Here is a 21,232-nt window from a genome sequence, read left to right as displayed (position 1 = left end):
TATTCCAAAATGCAATTAGTGGGAAAACACTTCTCAAAAGCACACCGCACTTGTGAGCGTTTTCATGTGACAGAGAATATGTGTTAGAAATTAAGAGGGGAGATGTAAAGATGCAGCAACTAGCATGTGTTACTAATATGACCAGGATTGTGCCTTTGGCTGCTAGACAATAAAATAAGAGAAATGCTGGTGTCAATGGCATGTGAATAGTTTTCTAAAATAACTCCCTCAACATTTCTATGGTCGTGTTTTGGCTAGGCGAAGCTTCTTTGAAACAAGGTAAGACATGCTTCATAAAATGACATAAAAGGTCCTGGTTTTAAACAATTTAAGTTTATGGTTAAATAGTTTCAAAATGCTGACCGCATCTTCTCAGATTCAAGGTGGGTGATGTACGGCGCGCAAAAAGCACTGTCCTTCACTCTGGTCTTGTGATGATTTGATCTGAACAAGCCATGCCTGTCGATAGAATCAAGCCTTTAGACCTTCATTTTAATTATCTTCATTATATTTATCGAACATGACTGGCGTTTAGCTATATTTATGTAATTAAAAGTGTCATTAAAGTTTGGCTAAATTTCTTGCCGCCTCATGTCAGCTTTGGTTTGGACAGGAGGCTGTAGCCAATATGCATATCACCTACACTTTTGACATGTAGGCTTTTTTTATGTACATGAAAAATAGATTTGAATATTATTCCAATGTTGGCTTCTCTGATCAAATTCTGATCGGAGTAATTGTTTGATATGTTTTTGTTTTTTTACTTGTCCATTCAGACAACTTCAATCTACACTAAGTTTATAAAACATTAAGAACACCTGCTCTTTCCCTGACAGACTGACCAGGTGAAAGCAATGATCCCTTATTGATGTCACTTGTTACGCTTTCGACACCTTGTAGAGTCCATGCCCTGGTGAATTGATGCTAAAGGGGCGGTGCAACTCAATATTAGGAAGGTGTTCCTAATGTTTGGTATACTCTGTGTATATTCTTCTTGTCCAACGTTTTGTATTTTTATTTATTTTGTCCTGGACAAGCGTTAATGTCGAGCCCTGCCACACACGTCATATTATTTCCCGGACATCTGTCTCTAGTATTTCTCTTAAAGGGTTTTGCAATACGCTATTGTAGCTTTTAGTGTGTTGACGTCTTTCCCACTAAGTAGACTTGGTTTATAGAAGTCTTGCCAGGGGGAATAAAATGATTACGATCAAACACATGTTTGGATGCGGATCTGTATCCAATTTCCCACATTTGTTTCCCATTTGTTCATCTCCGAGCTGTTTCCCAAAATACTTGTTATTGAAGTTGCTCTTAAAAATGCTAGTTATTTACTGACTGCTTCCTATTCTAGTGGTCCAGATGATTTGTTGCCCTTCTGCATGACCTTATACTCAGTTCTCTGCTAATCATAAAATCAAGATGTTTCTGTCTCTTTGACAGCTGATAACTTCAGAACAAAGTTGACTACAAAAACAAAGTTGCCAATGTCTTTGCAATTGTTTCAAACAAGTTAAAAAGATGCTTAAAATGCAAACTGGGATGACTCCATTAAAAGATGAATACAGTAGGCTACATAGGCCTATATATTGAAATCAATTTAATGTTCAATCAATTGAGTTATGTTGCTAATTTTAGACTACTGTAGCCTAGGCTATGTCATTCTTGCCTTAATATTAAACTCAGCAAGAAAAGAAACGTCTTCTCACTGTTATATTCAGCAAACTTAACATGTGTAAATATTTGTATGAACATAAGATTCAACAACTGTTCCACAGACATGTGACTAACAGAAATTGAATAATGTGTCCCTGAACAAAGGGGGGGTCAAAATCAAATGTAACAGTCATTATCTGGTGTGGCCACCAGCTGCATTAAGTACTGCAGTGCATCTCCTCCTCATGGACTGCACCAAATTTGCCAGTTCTTGCTGTGAGATGTTACCCCACTCTTCCACCAAGGCACCTGCAAGTTGCCGGACATTTCTGAGGTGAATGGCTCTAGCCCTCACCCTCCGATCCAACAGGTCCCAGACGTGCTCAATGGGATTGAGATCCGGGCTTTTCGCTGGCCATGGCAGAACACTGACATTCCTGTCTTGCAGGAAATCACACACAGAACGAGCAGTATGGCTGGTGGCATTGTGATGCTGGAGGGTCATGTCAGGATGAGCCTGCAGGAAGGGTACCACATGAGGGAGGAGGATGTCTTCCCTGTAACGCACAGCATTGAGATTGCCAGCAATGACAACAAGCTCAGTCCGATGATGCTGTGACGCACCACCCCAGACCATGACGGACCCTCCACCTCCAAATCGATCCCGCTCCAGAGTACAGGCCTCGGTGTAACGCTCAGAACTTCAATGATAAACGCGAATCCGATCATCACCCCTGGTGAGACAAAACCGCGACTCGTCAGTGAAGAGCACTTTTTGCCAGTCCTGTCTGGTCCAGCGACGGTGGGTTTGTGCCCATGGGCGACGTTGTTGCCAGTGATGTCTGGTGAGGACCTGCCTTACAACAGGCCTACAAGCCCTCAGTCCAGCCTCTCTCAGCCTATTGCGGACAGTCTGAGCACTGATGGAGGGATTGTGCGTTCCTGGTGTAACTCGGGCAGTTGTTGTTGCCATCCTGTACCTGTCCCGCAGGTGTGATGTTCGGATGTACCGATCCTGTGCAGGTGTTGTTACACGTGGTCTGCAACTGCGAGGACGTTCAGCTGTCCGCCCTGTCTCCCTGTAGCGCTGTCTTATGCGTCTCACAGTACGGACATTGCAATTTATTGCCCTGGCCACAGCTGCAGTCCTCATGCCTCCTTGCAGCATGCCTAAGGCACGTTCACGCAGATGAGCAGGGACCCTGGGCATCTTTTTTTGGTGTTTTTCAGAGTTAGTAGGAAGGCCTCTTTAGTGTTCATAACTGTGACCTTAATTGCCTACCGTCTGTAAGCTGTTAGTGTCTTAACGACCGTTCCACATCTTGTTGTTCATGGTTCATTTGAACAAGCATGGGAAAGTGTTTAAACCCTTTACAATGAAGATCTGTTAAGTTATTTGGATTTTTATGATGTGTATATGATGTGTAACAATGTGCACAATGACATACCAAATGTGATTTTGTGCTTTATTATAGAAAAAGCTGCCTCAATAGGCCTTTTAGCAGCCATAGGTGATCATATAATTCTGTTAGATTAAAAGGAAAAATCTACACTCTTAAGAGTGTGTTTTAACGATGCATCGTTCCTACAACAGCCGAAGATGTAACGAGTGTTTCTAAAAACACCACGCAGAGAGAACGTGCATATGCATGCATTTTGCATCATCATGATGATGTGACAATTTTGCTTCTTGAAAGTCCAATATCTTGAAAATTTGACTGCTGGCATGCAAAACATTTTTGGACTGTATTAACAGTGGACTAATGGAGAGAAAAAAAATATATGAGAAACGCGCATTACATCTTTGGCTGTTGTAGGAACGATGCATCGGTAAAACACTCTTAAGCCTAAGTTCCATCGCTATCCAGGAACCCGGCTCTGATCTTTGTCTCCTCCTGTCTTCCCACCCCAGGCCAGTCCGAGCCCCAGCCCGGTAGGCTACAGCCCCATGACCCCCGGCGCCCCCTCCCCAGGCGGTTACAACCCCCACACTCCTGGCTCCAACATCGACCAGACCTCCTGCGACTGGGTCACCACTGATATCCTGGTGCGCGTTAAGGACACCTTCCTGGACAGCCAGGTGGTTAACCAGACAGGTGTCATCCGCAGTGTCACGGTGAGTAGCAAAGACCACACCACCTCTCCATGTTATTATTATATTGTTGTTATTATTATACTATAAACAAATAGGAGAATGGTTAAATTAGAGCCCCCCCCCCCCCTTTATTTAGGGGAGCTCATGTCTCATTTGAGGGGGCTGAGCCCCCCCCCTTACCCGTCTTACGCATGTGTTACGTTGACGAGTATGTTCTATCAAACACAACATGAATGCGCTGAACCAAGTACTCCATCATTGACCTGATGCGTCTTCTCCTTCCTCAGGGTGGCATGTGCTCCGTCTTCCTCCAGGACACAGAGAAGGTGGTGAGCATCTCCAGTGAACACCTGGAGCCTGTCACCCCAACTAAGAACAACAAGGTAAGGCTGCTTCTCACCACAACACCCTTTTTACTGGGCTCACAGAGATCTGGGTCTGGGGAAACTGGACAGTGGACAGATGCATGGTTCATAAGGCCCTGGCAGCTCATGGTGTGTTGTCTGTGGTGCCTCTCTCCAGGTGAAGGTGATTCTAGGGGAGGACCGTGAGGCCACGGGGATCCTACTGAGTATCGACGGGGATGACGGCATCGTCAGGATGGAGCTGGATGACCAGCTGAAGATTCTCAACCTCCGCTTCCTGGGCAAGCTGGAGCTCTGAGCCATCACACCCCAACCTCATGCTCACAACAACACCACTCAAAACAAGAATAATATGTTTTTTCAGTTAGTCAAATAGTTTTTAGTGCTCTGTGATTGTAATTTTTGTCTGCTTTACTTTTTGGGTTTAGAAACTACCTTTTGGGTAAGAGTATACCATGTCAATAAAATGTGAACTGTTTCACTGTGTGGTGTCTTTAAAAACATTGCGTTTTGTATATACAGTACTAGTCAAAAGTTTGGACACACCTACTCATTCAAGGGTTTTTCTTTATTTTTACTATTTTTGACATTGTAGAATAATAGTGAAGACATCAAAACTATGAAATAACACATGGAATCATGTTGTAACCAAAAACGTGTTAAACAAATCAAAATTTATTTGAGATTTGAGATTCTTCAAAGTAGCCACCCTTTGCCTTGATGACAGCTTTGCACACTCTTGGCATTCTCTCAACCAGCTTCACCTGGAATGCTTTTCCAACAGTCTTGAAGGAGTTCCCACATATGCTAAGCTTTTCCTTCACTCTGCCGTCCAACTCATCCCAAACCATCTCAATTGGGTTGAGGTCGGGGGATTGTGGAGGACAGGTCATCTGATGCAGCACTCCATCACTCTCCTTTTTTTAATTTATTTTTTTAGATAGAAGATACAATCAATGTAATTACTTTTTAGTCATTTAGCAGACACTCTTATCCAGAGCAACTTACAGTTGGAGTGCATACATTATTTTAATATTTTTTACATTTTTTCATACTGGCCCCCCGTGGGAAACGAACCCACAACCCTGGCGTTGCAAACGCCATGCTCTACCAACTGAGCTACATAATTGTCTGCATCACTTCCAATCCCCCATGTTTTTTTTATATATATACTCCCCTTTATTACTTTTCAACCCCGCCATCCTTTCCCTACTTGGAGTAAATTAGTGAACAACAATGCCCAGGCCTCTACTTCCGGTCTATACTTACTATCTACACCTTATGGACAAAGTTAATTTTACAATAATTCTATTATATATATATATATATACACATTATTTTTTTTGCTCGTGAACTACTACGATCATTTTCATGATGTCCATCCGGTTTGCTTCTATATGCCATATCTTTCTAACTGTGCTCTTTCCCAAAAGCTCCCATCATACAACCTATATACTTATTATGGACACAGTATGCTTACATTATTAGCTATCTTTGTTATTATTTGTTATTAGTCCCATCCTTCAACTCTATTCAATACCTCCCATCTATCTCTTAACACCATCCATATAGGATTTCTATTTGCCATATATATTTCAACCGTACTGTGATGTTTTACAAAAGTTCTGAACCTTTCTATTCTCATTGCTTCTACAGATTGTGAATTAAAAATAAACATTTTTGCTAAAAATATTATTATATTATTGATTGATTGACTGTCTTTTCAGATCACCCAGTAATGCTATCTGCAAGGTTAGCTCCAGGTAAATATTGCAATCCTTTTGCCATTCCTGGACCTGTGTCCAAAAACAAGCTACAAATGGACAGAACCAAAACAAATGATCTAATGATTCTGTCTCTTCACAGCAAAATCTGCAGAGCTGGGAAGATTGTATCCCCCATATAAATAACATTCTATTGGTAGCAAGAATTTTATATAATAATTTAAATTGAAAGATTCAAATTTTTGAATCCGGTGTCGTTTTGCGTGTCAGTTCATAAACACTATGCCATGGGATCAGTACGTCAAAGATCTCTTCCCAACTATTTTGCAATCTATATGGGACGGCTGTCAATCCTTTGGTCCTTAAGTGAAACTGATATACTTTTTTATTTATCACAGTTTTCCTTAACCAATTATGTTCTTTAATGCAAGGCCGACAGACAAGTTCCTTACTTTCTCCCCCTTCCACTTTCCTCTTCCACTTTTGCGGTAAGGCTGCAATTATTTGGTTGTAATTTTGGGTAGAGCAGACATTTCCATATGTTTTTGTTAGCTGCATGTGCGACATAACTCCACCAGTCCTACCGATGATATCATTTACGAAGATTATACCTTTTTTAAACATTCTGTCAAAAAATAAAGGTTTTTTGTCAATTAGTATATTTGAATTTAACCACAATATTTGTTACATTATTTGTTCTGTCGTTTCTGGAGGATTAAATTGAAATTGCAACCAACTTTCTATGGCTTGTTTTAGAAATAGTGATATTTGGGAGATGATTTCCTTTTCAAATAACTGCAAATGAGTTGTTGTAATCAAATAGCCCTTACACAGCCTGGAGGTGTGTTGGGTCATTGTCCTGTTGAAAAACAAATGATAGTCCCACTAAGCCCAAACCGGATGGGATGGCATATCGCTGCAGAATCCTGTGGTAGCCATGCTGGTTAAGTGTGCCTTGAATTCTAAATAAGTCAGTGTCACCAGCAAAGCACCCCCAAACCATAACACCACCTCCTCCATGCTTTACGGTGGGAACTACACATGCAGAGATCATCCGTTCACCCACACTGCGTCTCACAAAGACACGGCAGTTGGAACCAAAAATCTCCAATTTGAACTCCAGACCAAAGGACAAATTTCCGCCGGTCTAATGTCCATTGCTCCTGTTTCTTGGCCCAAGCAGGTCTCTTCTTTTTATTGGTGTCCTTTAGTAGTGGTTTCTTTGCAGCAATTCAACCATGAAGGCCTGATTCACACAGTCCCCTCTGAACAATTGATGTTGAGATGTGTCTGTGACTTGAACTCTGTGAAGCATTTATTTGGGCTGCAATTTCTGAGGCTGGTAACTCTAATGAACTTATCCTCTGCAGCAGAGGTAACTCTGGGTCTTCCATTCCTGTGGTGGTCTTCATGAGAGCCAGTTTCATCATAGCGCTGGATGGTTTTTGCAACTGCATTTGAAGAAACTTCAAAAGTTCTTGACATTTTCCGTATTGACTGACCTTCATGTCTTAAAGTAATGATGGACTGTCATTTCTCTTTGCTTATTTGAGCTGTTCTTGCCATAATATGGACTTGGTATTTTACCAACTAGGGTTATCTTCTGTATACCCCCCCTACCTTGTCACAACACAACTGATTGACTCAAACGCATTAAGAAGGAAAGAAATTCCACAAATTAACTTTTAAGAAGGCACAGCTGTTAATTGAAATGCATTCCAGGTGACTACCTCATGAAGCTGGTTGAGAGAATGCCAAGAGTGTGCAAAGCTGTCAAGGCAAAGGGTGGAATCTCAAATATAAAATATATTTTGATTTGTTTAACACTTTTCTGGTTACTACATGATTCCATATGTGTTATTTCATAGTTTTGATGTCTTCACTATTATTCTACCATGTAGAAAATAAAGAAAAACCCTTGAATAAGTAGGTGTGTCCAAACGTTTGATTAGTAGTGTAGGTAACAATAAGGTGCTTTAAAATACTCTTTAAATGTTTAGCATTTTTTTATTTAAAAAAGATATATGTTCTTTAATCACCAAAAGCATGTTTTGTGGAACAAAAATACTTAAAGAACATAAAGTGCCTGTATACTATATGACTGCCTTAAATGTAATCTACCTCAAAGATGTGAGCCCTGCAATTCAAGAACTTGCTTATCATTAGGTTAAGCCAGCAGGCATGGCAACCCAGTCTGTGGTGAGGGCAGACGTAACGCTAGTCACAGGGCTGGTGTGGGCGGTCGTAGTTTATAGGGAAGTAGAAGACGGGAGTCCTGTGGACAGGGGTGCCCAGGAAAAGTGTGCGACAGAGGGATCTTCACCTGGACCAACACTTCTTGTCCCTGAGGGAAGTGATGGGGGATTCCATTTACACACCCACAAATAAACAATGTTTCTCTACAACTGCAATATATTTGAAGCATCAACGCTATTGCCAAATTACACCAAAGGCAAACGGTGAACACTCAAGTGGTGTTAATGTGTGGTTTGGTACAGTACTACAGTGATGCTTTAGCTTGTTCGTGCTCTTGCTTATTCCATTGCTGACCTTGTCAAGCCAAATAGTTTGGATGATAGCACAGAAGAGACTGGCACTCAGGCTAGGGATGCTTACCTTGTCATCATTTATACACTGAATCTGGACACCAGGGTCATCTCCAATGACTGGGGCCAGAGCATGGTTGACTTCATCGTACTGAACAGATGGCAGAACAATGCAGTAAGAGACTTATTCAGCTGGAATTCCTCAAGTTTCATCCTACTTCCCCATGTCAACTTTTTATGTTCAAAGGTAATTGCCTTTTTGTCATAAATAGGAATTATTTGTCATGTTCTCAGGGTTTCTCTTTTGTTTCTGATCTCAACCAAACAAGTTCACTTAAGTGGTTCTATTTTATAAGACCCCTACTAAAACCCATGCTGTAAAAAGGCAAAATTATTGAATTACAATGTTTATAGCCTTCATATCCTTATTTGGATGCAGTGTCTCAGTCTGTACATCCAAATAAGGGTACAGGAAAAGCATTGTAATTCTATTTAGTTTCTGTAAACCCCACAATGCAATGCCTATAGCTGTCTCTTAACCCTTCCCCAAGGTGATGGGGATTACCTACCTGATAAGACTGGTTACAGGAGGGCTTGACGTCTGCATCCTCCAAGGCTCTGAATAACGGGTGGAGAACAGGTAACTTAGCCAGGATAAAAATGCAAGCTGTCAGAGGTTTGACGATGTGTAATGGTGAAACAGGCAGGTTAGATGTGTGAATGTGAGCAGTGGGGCTGACCGGTCAATATCGAAGCGGCCACGTAGTTTCAGACATATCTGGAAGTAACGCAAGGGAGAGTGAAGCATGGTGGAGGTAGTGTTATGGCGTGGGCATGTATGGCTGCCAATGGAACTGGCTCCCTTGTATTTATTGATGATGTGACTGCTGAGAAAAGCAGCAGGATGAATTCTGAAGTGTTTAGGGCTATATTATCTGCTCAGATTGGAAAGAAGTGGAATGTTCTGCAATGGCCAAGTCAATCACCTGACCTGAATCCAATTGAGCATGTATTCACTTGCTGAAGGCAAAACTGAAGGCAAAACACCCCAAGAACAAGCAGGAACTGAAGACAGCTGCAGTAAAGGCCTGGCAGAGCATCAACAGGGAAGAAACCCAGCATCTGGCTTCAGGCAGTCATTGACTGCAAAAGATTTGCAACCTGTCACGATCGTCTACCAAAGATGAGGACCAAGGCGCAGCGTTGAATGCGTACATATTTATTAATAGAATGATCACACGATCAAAACAACGGACGATAACGTGATGTCTACGGTTTAACACAAACCAAACAAGAACAAGAAACCACAAACACAAAGTGAAAGACAGACAGTTAAATATGGCTCCCAATCAGAGACAACCAGCTGACACTCGTTGCCTCTGATTGGGAGTCACTCAGGCCAACATAGATAGACAACGACTAGAACCTAAACAAAATAAACACCCTGGCTCAACATACGAGAGTCCCCAGAGCCAGGGCGTGACAGTACCCCCCCCCCCAAAGGCGCGGACTCCGACCGCGCCAACCAACCACAACAGGGGAGGGACCGGGTGGGTACTCCGCCTCGGCGGCGGATCCGGCTCCGGACATGACCCAGGCACGGGTTGTGCTGGACTGACGACGCGCACCCCTGGCTTGGTGCGTGGAGGAGGAACGGGCCTTACCAGGCTGACGATGCACACCGTAGGCTTGGTGCGTGGAGCAGGGACAGGCCGGACTGGGCTGACGAAGCACACCACTGACTTGGTGCGGGGAGCAGGAACGGGCCGGACCGGGCTGACGAAGCGCACCCCTGACTTGGTGCGGGGAGCAGGAATGGGCCGGACCGGGCTGACGACGCGCACCACTGACTTGGTGCGGGGAGCAGGAATGGGCCGGACCGGGCTGACGACGCGCACCACTGACTTGGTGCGGGGAGCAGGAATGGGCCGGACCGGGCTGACGACGCGCACCACTGACTTGGTGCGGGGAGCAGGAACGGGCCGCGCCGGGCTGACGAAACGCACCACTGACTTGGTGGGAGTGGCAGGAACAGGCCGGACCGTACTGGGAACACACACCACTGGCCCTACGTGGGGATCAGGAACAGGCCGGACCGGACTGGCAACACACGCCAGTACCTCTCGCCGTGCCTCTACACCAGGGGTGTCAAACTCATTCCATGGAGGGCCTAGTGTCTGCAGGTTTTTGGTTTTTCCTTTCAATTAAGCCCTAGACAACCATGTGTGGGGAGTTCCTTACTAATTAGTGACCTTAATTCACCAATCAAGGACAAGGGAGGAGTGAAAACCCGCAGCCACTAGGCCCTCCGTGGAATGAGTTTGACACATGTGCTCTACACCTTCCATCCCCTCTTCTACCAGTGGCCCCCGTAACCTGGCGGCCTCCTCTGCCAACCCGCTGGACCGCTCTACCGCGGCCTCCTGCTGCCCCGACGTCGTGAGCCCCCCCCTAAAATTTTTCTGGGGGTCTCTCCTCCCCGTGGGCCAGGCCTCTATCGTTCTCGCCCAACTCTCACTCCTCTGCCCCCAATTCCAGCCATTCTGCTCTTCATTAGGCTTGACCCAGTCGAAACTCTTCCTCCACTGTTCCCAAGTCCATCCACTCTGCTCTTTACAAGGCTGGACCCAGTCCAGGTTGCCACGGAGATCTGTAAGCGATTCCCCAGGCGATGGCTCCTGGACACGCTGCTTGGTCCAGTTTTGGTGGTTTCTTCTGTCACGATCGTCTACCAAAGATGAGGACCAAGGTGCAGCGTTGAATGCGTACATATTTATTAATAGAATGATCACACGATCAAAACAACGGACGATAACGTGATGTCTACGGTTTAACACAAACCGAACAAGAAACCACAAACACAAAGTGAAAGACAGACAGTTAAATATGGCTCCCAATCAGAGACAACCAGCTGACACTCGTTGCCTCTGATTGGGAGTCACTCAGGCCAACATAGATAGACAACGACTAGAACCTAAACAAAATAAACACCCTGGCTCAACATACGAGAGTCCCCAGAGCCAGGGCGTGACACAACCAAGTATTAAAACTCACAATTTAATGTATGATTATGTTAGTTAGTCCAATTACTTTTGAGCCCCTAAAATTGGGGGCTATGTATAAAAATGGTTGTAATTCCTACACGGTTCATACAATAATTTTGACAAAATCCTTAAATTAAAGATGAAAGTCTACACTTAAAGCACATCTTAATTGTTTCCTTTCAAATCCATTGTGGTGGCATACAGAGCCAAAATGATGCAAATTGTGTCACTGTCAAAAATACTTATGGACCTGACTGTATAATTAATTTAAAAGTCCAAACATGGATGTACCAATCACACATTTCCCCTTTAAGAATTAAAATAAAATAAAATGACCACAGTCCATGGATAGTCCAGTTCTGGATGTTTGGAGGTATTCTGCATTGAGATGAATACTTTAGACCCTGTGCAGAGTTAGATTGAATTAGAATAACAAGAATGGGTGATTGACGACGATGAGGATGGTGAAGTGCTATGGAGAAGTGGTTGAACTCACCAAACAGAAGCTCCAAGGCCACTGCAGAGTAAACTTCAAACACTGCCATGTACAGAACCTGGGAGAGATAGAATGATTCTGTATCCTAATGCCCAAGACTATTTCATATTTCAACATAATAATACATCACACTCAAGTATGCTTGTCCAAAAAGATATATTATAGTCAAAAATAGACATGTATTATAGAAGTTGAAAAATAACTAGTCTTAAATTGAAAAGTCTACTTTGATCTACATTACACCTTTGGATTGGAGTATTTACAATGCAAGATCCTGATCTTGCTTTTCCTGCTGGTCTGCTGTCCAGGGGTCGGACTCCAGGGTGAGGGTAAGGACAGTAAGCAAGGCCTCCATGGGCAGCACTAACATATTTATGCTAGTCTAGGAGTGTGACATAAATAATATGTTGGCTACAATTGTATGTGAAAAAGTCTGAAGTATGTTGTTCTCATAAACATGAAAGAAACCGCAAACTTGTCGATTCATAGGCATGTCATAGCAAATGATGTGCTAATATCTTGTGTTAGACACCAGTTGAAGAGGCTTTGAGACTCTTTTATAATATTATTCACACAACTGGAAGATGGACAGTGTGCCCTGAAAGCAAGTGAATAAATTAGAATGATGCAAATACAGGAATGAGAGTACCTAAGTATAAACTGTCAATGAGAAGCATACATTTTCCATATAAAGAATTTCACTTCAATTCAAAATAAACATATTTATATTTAATGATGTGTGAGGACAGAAATCATTGTGGACAACGGCAACCAAAGAAGCAATTTTAGACCTTGGGAGTGAAGGCTTGAGCACTTCCATAGTTCCGGGAGAGTTTGGTCTCTCCTGGTTACCATACTTTGGCTCCTATTCAGAATTGCTGCAATATGTGACTGTGCCCTTGTACGGGCCACGGCTAGACAAGCAGAAAGAGGCTTCACACTGAGTACAACCTCCACCATGAATCACTTCCTGGTAAAAACTAACTATTCTTCCTAATATTTATGTTCTCTCTGCTGCCAATGGTAATCTGAATCATATAAATAATTATAATTGTATTAGTAGAATCTTGGATCTTATTTGGAAAGGGAAGTACAGTTGGACTGACCTTTGTACCAACTTTTATTATTGTGGAGAGTAGATGGCAAAATGAGATGTGCTGTCTTCCTGATTACTTGTTGTTACTGTGGTCGATTGATAGCGAGGCCAGCAAAATGGTTGGTCCCAGGAGATGTCATTCTAGTTCAATGTAATTACAGAGATATATTTCTATCTGTCTAGATGATCTCTCTGTAAGGTCCTTTTGGACTCATGTTGTTATTTACATTTTAGCAGACGCTCTTATCCAGAGCGACTTACAGTTAGTGAGTGCATACATTTTCATACTGGCCCCCCATGGGAAACGAACCCACACCCCTGGCGTTGGAAGCACCATGCTCTACCAACTGAGCTACAGGGGACTACGTTATTCAGATGAAATTTAATAAAAAACTGGGTCTTATTGTTCTTTTAAAATATCTAGTTTACAAGCTCCTACTGAGAGGTCATATCATTTTAATTATATCTCTCTCACTTCTTGGTGAGGTGGAAAAATGCCATTGTATATTAGTCTTATATATTTTCATTGGTTCACATTTCCTCTATCTTTCCTTTATGATTTCTCTAGGCAAACTGTGCCATATCCACATATAGCTTACACATACGTACACATGTACACACACACACACACACACACACACACACACACACACACACACACACACACACACACACACACACAGGGAATCCAGTCCAAGGGGAAGGGTTTAATGTTCCTCTCTCCCTCCAAAATATATAATTTAATTGGTTGAGGTCACAGGTTGTGTGGCAGTCATTGGCTGGCAGCAATGCCAGTTCTCGCCCTGCTGGTTCAGGCACCCAATTTGACCTTGGTAGATATTATTCGGTGGTACAGTTCTCTTAAAGGGACAGAGCCCAAGTCAACAGAAGTATACAAAATTGCCTTTAATGAAATGAAAAGGTTTTGCCTGTGACAGTAAAAAGTAGTAAGAGATTCACCTCACAGAAAATGTTAACGTGATACAAAGACCAATAGATTAAAAACTTGAAAAGAGATGACTTTCTTTCAGAACACAAGTCCCCAGTGCTGAAATAGTGCTGTTATAATGAATGAACATAATGGGTCAGAACAAGTTGTATGGGTTAGATGGTATGGTTTCACCCTGATTTTCAACAGATTATCTAATTGACAATAATGGTTATATACCGGTATGCACTTGACAATGTCATTTTACAGAATATCGATACGTGGTCTGATTTCATATTTCATTAGGAGTGACATAATCTCTGTAAAAGGAAATTGAATCTCTGCCTTGTTTACAGAGAAGCCTTTTGGTTTTGTTCTTTTGGTATCTTGGAGGATGTTGATTTAATCAAGCATATTTGATGTGACAACCCAGCTGTCTTTGAAACTAGCATCACTTTGGATGGAAAGCATGTATAAGATGCCAAAATGGTATATTCACTCAAAAAGTCTAAAACATACTAAAGAAGGTGATACACACCTACAAGTCATGTGAAATTCCCCCCTGCATGCTGTTAAAATAACATAAAAAGGAACATTTGGAGTTCTGTAAAAAAGAATTGTGTATGCGAACCACTCAAAAGGTTAGAAGTGGATATTTCCTCTCATAACCAAGACTGTATACAATAGCAGATGTTGTCATGACTAACACTACTTCAACAGAAAGGGAAGTAAGAGTAACCCAAAGAGTTTTCCATAGCTCTTTCCTCTTATAGAAAAAAACAAGCACTCTCTCAAAGGCTAGTATCACATCCCTCTAAAAGTGAAAATAGAAAAACAGGTGTTGAAACCCAAAGGTAAATGCCACGCTAATATTACCATCTAATCCTGATCATCCATTCTCTAAATAACTTACTATACTATTGTTATGTTATTATCAAATGATGTATTCTACTAGAAACACTATGAAAACAGCACCTAGCCTCAGCTGCTCAGTCAGCATGTCCCATTAAGAATCCAACCGATTTGTTTTGGACATTTGGCAGAAAGGGCTACAAAGGAATGTTTTGGCGTAAACCCTATATTTTCAATCTAGCTTTCACATCCTATGCTGGCACAGGATAACATGGCTGATTTTGTGACTGTGGGATCCTTTCAGAAGCTGCCTAGGTTGGCTATCAGAGCCTTCAGCACAACAACCAAACAGATGAAGAACAAGGTGCCAGATCATCAGAAGCTATTCCAGGTGAGCATGACATCATTAGGACGCCTGGGAGATAAACAATCCCAAACTAAGAAAACAAGTGAATTTAGATATTTATTGGCAAACAATGGGCCAACAATGTCAACAAGATGTGATTTTGGCAGCAAACAAAGACATTCATCAATGTCTGCAGAACATGTTCAATGAAGTACTGTAGAGCAACATTGACCTGATTGTGATCTACCGGATGTGTCATGTTGCAAGATTGGTGAATTGCCTGAGGTCCTCCAAGACTTGTCACAGTATTGAACATAGAAAAGGAGCATTAAGGGTTTTAAAGGGGCCTGAGGGGATAGTTGTTCCGTTCTGGTCCGGAATGCAATTCAGTCTGATTTTATCATCACATATCACAAAGTAATTTTTGGCTTAAAATAAATGCCTCCAGTGATTTGACCCCTAACTTTGGTTACAGGCGGACAACGACTTGCCAGTCCACATCAAGGGCGGGACCACTGATGTCCTTCTCTACCGTCTAACAATGACCATCACCCTCGCAGGTCCCTGTTACATTCTTCCATCAACGCACTCTGTACATTTGGAGTATTGTGCTGAGGGTTTTCTATGCTGCATCATATATGTTCTAATCATTGTGTCTTTCTGTTCTTTTAAGGCACTGGATACTCCTTATTCTGGATTCTATGTGCTTGTCAGCCTAAGGGCAAATGAGGAAGCCCTGCTAATGCATGTGTTTATTGTTTAAATCAATTCCACTTTATGACCTTCTTCTATTGTCGTGGCACACTTTATGTACAGAATAAATCTCTCCATTATGCCTCTGTTTCAAGGCAAGCCTGAATGTCAGTGTGTGTGAATGTCAACCACTTAAGAAATACTTTATTTTCCTCTATCGCCCATGTGTTATTTCACTTAACCTCAGTGAAAAGATCTATTCCTGCCACCCAATTTTAAGGAACATTTCACACAGAACAAACTTTGAAAATAACCCCATGTTATATGGCCGTAGATAGCAACAGGAGGTGTGACTATTTGAATCAGTAACATCAAAAAGCAAAATGTACTGATGCTTGAAATACGCAAAGATACTCCACCCAAATACCAATAGGGTTATTTAATAAAGATTCCATGTATCTGACCAAAAAATGCATAGATTTGAGAAATACATTTTGGCACACATTAGGTCAATGTCATCCAGTCAGTCACAAACAGACCCTTTCGTTACCCTGGGTGAAAATGTAGACATTCATTTTGTGTGACTGTCATTCTCTCTAAATCAAATATATTGAAACACAATAATAGCCAAGCTTAACTTTTTCATGGCCTTTCTCCTCATATGCAACTCAGTAAATCAATGGTATCATTTAGAAAAATACTTATTTGTAGAAATATTCTATCACTTTCATACTCGTATGTATAGTTCCCATGTTCAGTGTAATTGGACACCGACTGCTACATCTAGAGACTTATTACAGTCAAGTCTTACTTTTAAAAAATGTACAAGGAAGAGTGAACTTCAAGTATCTGTTTCCCTTCATAAAAGCTTATGTTTGCCCTTGTCAAAACTAACATAGATTAAAATGTAGATTATTCACACATTTTTTAAATATTTGTTTTGTACAATTGTAAAGCGATATTGGGTCATTGATTAGCGCTATATAAGTCCCATGTATAATTATTATTATTAAATGGCATTTTACAGTATTATATAAAAGCAGTTAGTTACTATGTAGTGATACAGTAGGCCTATAGTGCAGTTAGACTTTGGAACATGACGCCCATATTCCAGTATGCTGTAAACAACATATTAAGATACAGCATATTTGTCAGTCATTTAAGGTATTTAGTGTTAGTCATCCAGTTAAAGGAATCAGTCATATTTCCCTGCAGAAGCCTTGTTTTTACCATGGAGGGATGAGTACACACAAAGTGGGCTACATCTCTGTGAACGATCAGTTGACCCAATGTAACCACTCTAACTAGCGCAGGAAGCGAATGCTCATCTTGTGGTCGATGTTCACCTTCTCCAGGGACTGTAAGAAAAAGGAAAGCCAAAGTTAGACCGAGTGGAATGGTGGAATTGGTATATATATTACATCACAATCAAATACAACACATGCAGCCACTGAATATGAGACAGGATAGGCAAAATACTGTCATCGTACAATGTACAGTATGCTGTTTGACTACAGCAATGGCCAACATTATTTTCTATGGACATGAACTTTGTATGTCTTAGAATTCTGGGTGCACTGTGCTGCAATGCATCATGTTGATATGTCAGTGTTAGAGTTCCTCCCGGTGGTACCTTGCGGAACTCCTCAAAGGAGATGGCGTCATCCTTGTCCAGGTCAGCCTCCTGGATGGTGCGGTCCGCAATGCTCTCTAGCTGCTCCTCCGTCACCTGCATCTCCAGCATGGACCGCAGCACCTGTCAATCACCCTCAGCTGTCAATCACATCCCAAACCCATTGGAGAATGGCTTCATTCTATTGTATAGGGCCCTCAAATTCAAATCCCGACCTTGAAGACAGTCCACTGCTTTTTTAATTATTCCCCTCTAATCAGGGACTGATTTAGACCTGAGACAACAGGTGGGTGCAATTAATTATCTGGTAGAACAGAAAACCAGCAGGCTCCGGACCTCATAGTGTAAGATTTGAATACCTCTGGTATAGGGTGTAGGCATTTTAGCCATCAATTGTAGGGTCATACCAGACCTGGTTTACAACAGAGAAACAATTTGCATCACTAACTATTGGTGGTATATTGTGTTGCTCACCATACAGAGTATTATTGTCAGTAAAGCAAACAGTTATGACGGACCTGTAGAAGCTCAGCTCTGGAGATTTTACCATCTTTGTCCTGGTCATATAGTTGGAAGGCAACTGAAAGGAAGGAGAAAACCAGGGAGGACCTGATTGAGTTGAATTTGAGTGCTAAAATCAATTTTGTGAGTCAACCACAAAAAAAAGAAATCAGCCAGAGGACTCACACTTGAGTTTACTGGTCCTATTGTTGACAGGTTCAGGCATACTGGGATCTTTCGGACGGTTTTTGTCCGCAGGCCGGAAGTGGGCCAGGATCCTCACAAAGGAGTGGAAGTCCACTGTTTCCTGTCTGAGAGAGATATTATTTTAAGACCAGAACCTGCTTACATTCTGAACGTACAGGATACATGGATATTTTATTTTTTATTGTTGCACAGAATCGACTGAAGTTAAATCAATATTTAGTCTTGTTGGTTGTGCTCTCTGTTTCTTTAAGGAGACATACAAAAAGCCTGGACTTTTATATTACAGCGAAAATGGACATTAACCTTCACCTTAACATTTCATTGGTGAGGTTATCAAGTCAGTAATTTTACTCAAACCTGTAAGAAATGTTGTTCTATACCCTGGAGAGAAGAAAGCCCCAATGATCCGATCCCCAATGGGGTTCATCGCCAACCTATTAATGGCTCCGAAATCCTGTGGGCTTCACAGTAATGGGGATAAAACAAAGACAGGACATTCAGACATTATTATTATTATTCTGACATGCACTGTTTTAGTCAAAACTGCTTCAACAAACAAACTCCATAAAGCTGACATGGTCCCACCACTTACCGGAGATGGCCTGTCTTCTCCTTGTCCAATGCTTCGAAACGATCATAAAGTCGAACAATGTGTGCAGGGGTGACTATGATAATGAGAAAACAAGAGAACCATCGATTCATGCTATTAGTAATGGGGCAGGACAGTGGCACACGAAATAAGTTAAGCAATATTTGCAATAACCATATAGAGGCCAGTTCATTGCTCTGGATTCCATTCAAGCAAACACGCCATGAATTATTCAAGCATTTATAAAAGTAGCCTAAAGGCCAAGTTATTCATTTGCCTACAACTTCTCAAAGCCACATGTATATTTCAATTTAAGTCTCTGTTCAAAGCTTAGATATTCAATACTGTAGTTGGTTGGGTAGGACGCATGCGTATTTTTGTCAGCCAAAGTTGTGCACGCGATTAAGGTTGCGAAAGCGATGAATAATTTGCACACATTTCAACATATCTGCGCTGTAAAACTTTGAGGAAAAAATGCAATAGAAGGAATAGAACAACTGGGCTCCATACAGCTGTCACAATAACATCCATAATGAAATCCCGTTATACGCCCACTCTCAAAGATTTGTCCTCGAAGCATAAACTATGACGTTATTGTACAATCATGACAATCTCAATACAGTTTTTCTTGTAGCATAAATTACAGTCCTACCCATTGGAGAACTTACAACCCGTTTCTTGCATTAATTCTTCGACGTTTGGAATTTTTGACAGGGTGGAGTTTGTCGAGCCCATTTCTACAGAAAGACAAAACAATAACATCTGCTTCACTCGATAAAAAACGCCAGGTCCCAGAACTTCTGATTTTCCTGTTAACTTCCCATTGCCTGTAGTTTAGAAATTATACACGAGGGTAGCTATTAAATAAACGTCAGTGTCCTCGACTAGAGCAAGGGTGTATTGAACGTCAATTCAGTCAGTTCAGCGCTAATGATAGGCATCATATCTACCCAATGGCTGTTAAACCAACGGGACCAAATGACCAATGGGGTCGTGACTTATATGTTTTCAAGAACACAAATTCAACCACAGACCTCCATGAATTATATAGAATTTTAGCAACAGCCTGGATTTACTATCCAGCATGGATAGCATTATGTATAGCAAAGTGGATCTTTGATTAATATATTTGCATTATAGCTATATCATCACTAATAGCCTACTACAAACACTAATCCATTACATCATGGAATATTTAACCCAATGATTATAATAGGCTACTAGCCTGTATGCTCCGGAATAGCCTGTCCATCACTATACTGTCCAACACAATGTATTACATGCAAATCAAACATGCTTTGTAGACGTTGTTACAGTGGTCCCTTTACACTAGATGGCACCATCCCTTTCAGATATCAAGGAACCATAGACTACAGCATAGTAGGACAATGTGTGCATCGTGAGTAGTCTTGTTTTAGTATGGGGGCAGCTCTGAGAGTTATCAGCTATCAGTTGGAAAGCTGGTTTGTGTGTCATGAGTCAATGAACTGCTCTTTTTTTTCCGCACACTGCTTTTCCCAAACCATTATTAGATAATAGTCCATGGGACTCAAATCCAGATCTTCAATGATGTTTAAAAATATTAATATTTCTATAAGTTCTAGGCAACAGATTTCCAGATCAACAAAATGGTGTGTTTTTCTCTTCATCAACAAAAACATACAATTTGTGCATCCTGGATGACACACATTTATGCTAATAATTTGATAGCAACGGTTTCAATTTGTTTACATTACCGGAGCTGCCTTGCTCATGTATTTATATAGTTCTAGACTGTTTGAATCACTCTCTTTGCTGACCTTCACATTTGAACCATTAAAAAGCATTTGTGGGCTAGAAAGATTGCTTCCAACAACAAGGACATTTTAGTAGGCCCACTCACACCCAATTTCAACACTAATAACAAAACAAACAAATCAATGCCCCTTTTCGGTCCACAAATGTCTAACGTAAACAAGCATGTCTCCCTTGTAGCTGATTAATGTTTTTTCGAGAAAAGGAAGGTGTTTATTGGGCTGGATATGTCTCACAGTCTCTTACATGAAATAGACATCAAATCTGTCCACTCCGCTACTGCTGTCATGGCCCAAAAATAGTTTGATATATTAATTCAGGCCACCTTCATTCAACCAAACAGTAGTGTAATAACACAAGTAAATATGAGCGATGTAACCAGGATGAGTGACTAGATGTGCTTGTCAAGCCCAGGGCTCCATGCCAAAGAAGCCAGCCAGCAAAGACCTCTCAGCCCTCATGATCACACTCCGAAGTGCCCAAGAGAGACATTAGCAAGCTGCTCCCCATGTCTTGTTCTATTCTTAGTTGTTAACATACACCGTACAGTGAGGGAAAAAAGGTTTTGATCCCCTGCTGATTTTGTACGTTTGCCCACTGACAAATAAATGATCAGTCTATAATTTTAATGGTAGGTTTATTTGACTTAGTACTTGGTGGCAAAACC

General features: G+C 41.5%; 3 protein-coding genes and 1 pseudogene across 6 annotated transcripts in view; 2 read left to right on the top strand and 2 right to left on the bottom strand.

Annotated features, from left to right (window-relative positions):
- LOC311101625 (transcription elongation factor SPT5-like) overlaps positions 1-4,594 on the top strand; it is a 30,360-nt gene extending 25,766 nt beyond the window's left edge. For both annotated transcript variants that reach the window (XM_084142752.1, XM_084142751.1), the window contains 3 exons: positions 3,569-3,772; positions 4,039-4,134; positions 4,274-4,594. In XM_084142752.1, coding sequence (XP_083998878.1) covers positions 3,569-3,772; positions 4,039-4,134; positions 4,274-4,414 — 441 coding nt within the window. In that variant the 3' untranslated portion in view covers positions 4,415-4,594. The remainder of the gene's footprint in view (positions 1-3,568; positions 3,773-4,038; positions 4,135-4,273) is intronic.
- Positions 4,595-8,057: 3,463 nt separating this feature from the next.
- On the bottom strand, positions 8,058-9,194 carry LOC311101510 (ribonuclease T2-like; annotated as a pseudogene). The gene is made up of 4 exons: positions 9,127-9,194; positions 8,956-9,004; positions 8,457-8,537; positions 8,058-8,184 (listed from the first exon to the last, which is right to left on the bottom strand). The product of its transcript is annotated as a ribonuclease T2-like (transcript).
- Positions 9,195-12,818: 3,624 nt separating this feature from the next.
- On the top strand, positions 12,819-15,983 carry LOC311102246 (cytochrome c oxidase subunit 7A2, mitochondrial-like). Its single transcript, XM_084143510.1, has 4 exons — positions 12,819-12,899; positions 15,107-15,193; positions 15,624-15,708; positions 15,822-15,983. Exons 1-4 carry the CDS (start codon positions 12,885-12,887, stop codon positions 15,875-15,877), a joined length of 243 nt encoding a protein of 80 aa, XP_083999636.1. The 5' UTR covers positions 12,819-12,884; the 3' UTR covers positions 15,878-15,983.
- Positions 15,984-16,265: 282 nt separating this feature from the next.
- Positions 16,266-19,703, bottom strand: LOC311102244 (calcineurin B homologous protein 2-like). Of its 2 annotated transcripts, none has more exons than XM_084143508.1 (7): positions 19,424-19,703; positions 18,775-18,847; positions 18,563-18,643; positions 18,162-18,286; positions 17,993-18,054; positions 17,475-17,597; positions 16,266-17,199 (listed from the first exon to the last, which is right to left on the bottom strand). In XM_084143508.1, the coding sequence occupies exons 1-7, from the start codon at positions 19,425-19,427 to the stop codon at positions 17,146-17,148; spliced, it is 522 nt and encodes a 173-aa protein (XP_083999634.1). In that variant the 5' UTR covers positions 19,428-19,703; the 3' UTR covers positions 16,266-17,145. The 2 variants fall into 2 exon arrangements, with proteins under 2 accessions (XP_083999634.1, XP_083999633.1); XM_084143507.1 differs by having other exon boundaries at positions 19,440-19,703.
- Between the last annotated feature and the right edge of the window lie 1,529 nt (positions 19,704-21,232).

Source organism: Coregonus lavaretus, assembly GCF_964263955.1.
Source record: "Coregonus lavaretus genome assembly, chromosome: 26".
NCBI lineage: Eukaryota > Metazoa > Chordata > Actinopteri > Salmoniformes > Salmonidae > Coregonus > Coregonus lavaretus.
Note: the sequence above shows the minus strand (reverse complement) of the source record. Positions and strands in the feature narration are given on the sequence as shown.

Coding starts and splice junctions, on each gene's coding strand:
- LOC311102246 (XM_084143510.1), top strand. Junction 15,194..15,623: donor ATCATCAGAAGCTATTCCAG/GTGAGCATGACA, acceptor CTTTGGTTACAG/GCGGACAACGACTTGCCAGT. Junction 15,709..15,821: donor AATGACCATCACCCTCGCAG/GTCCCTGTTACA, acceptor TGTTCTTTTAAG/GCACTGGATACTCCTTATTC.
- LOC311102244 (XM_084143507.1), bottom strand. CDS start 19,533: ATGTTATTGTTTTGTCTTTCTGTAGAAATGGGCTCGACAAACTCCACC. Junction 18,848..19,439: donor ATTAATGCAAGAAACGGGTT/GTAAGTTCTCCA, acceptor TCATTATCATAG/TCACCCCTGCACACATTGTT. Junction 18,644..18,774: donor GAGAAGACAGGCCATCTCCG/GTAAGTGGTGGG, acceptor ATTACTGTGAAG/CCCACAGGATTTCGGAGCCA.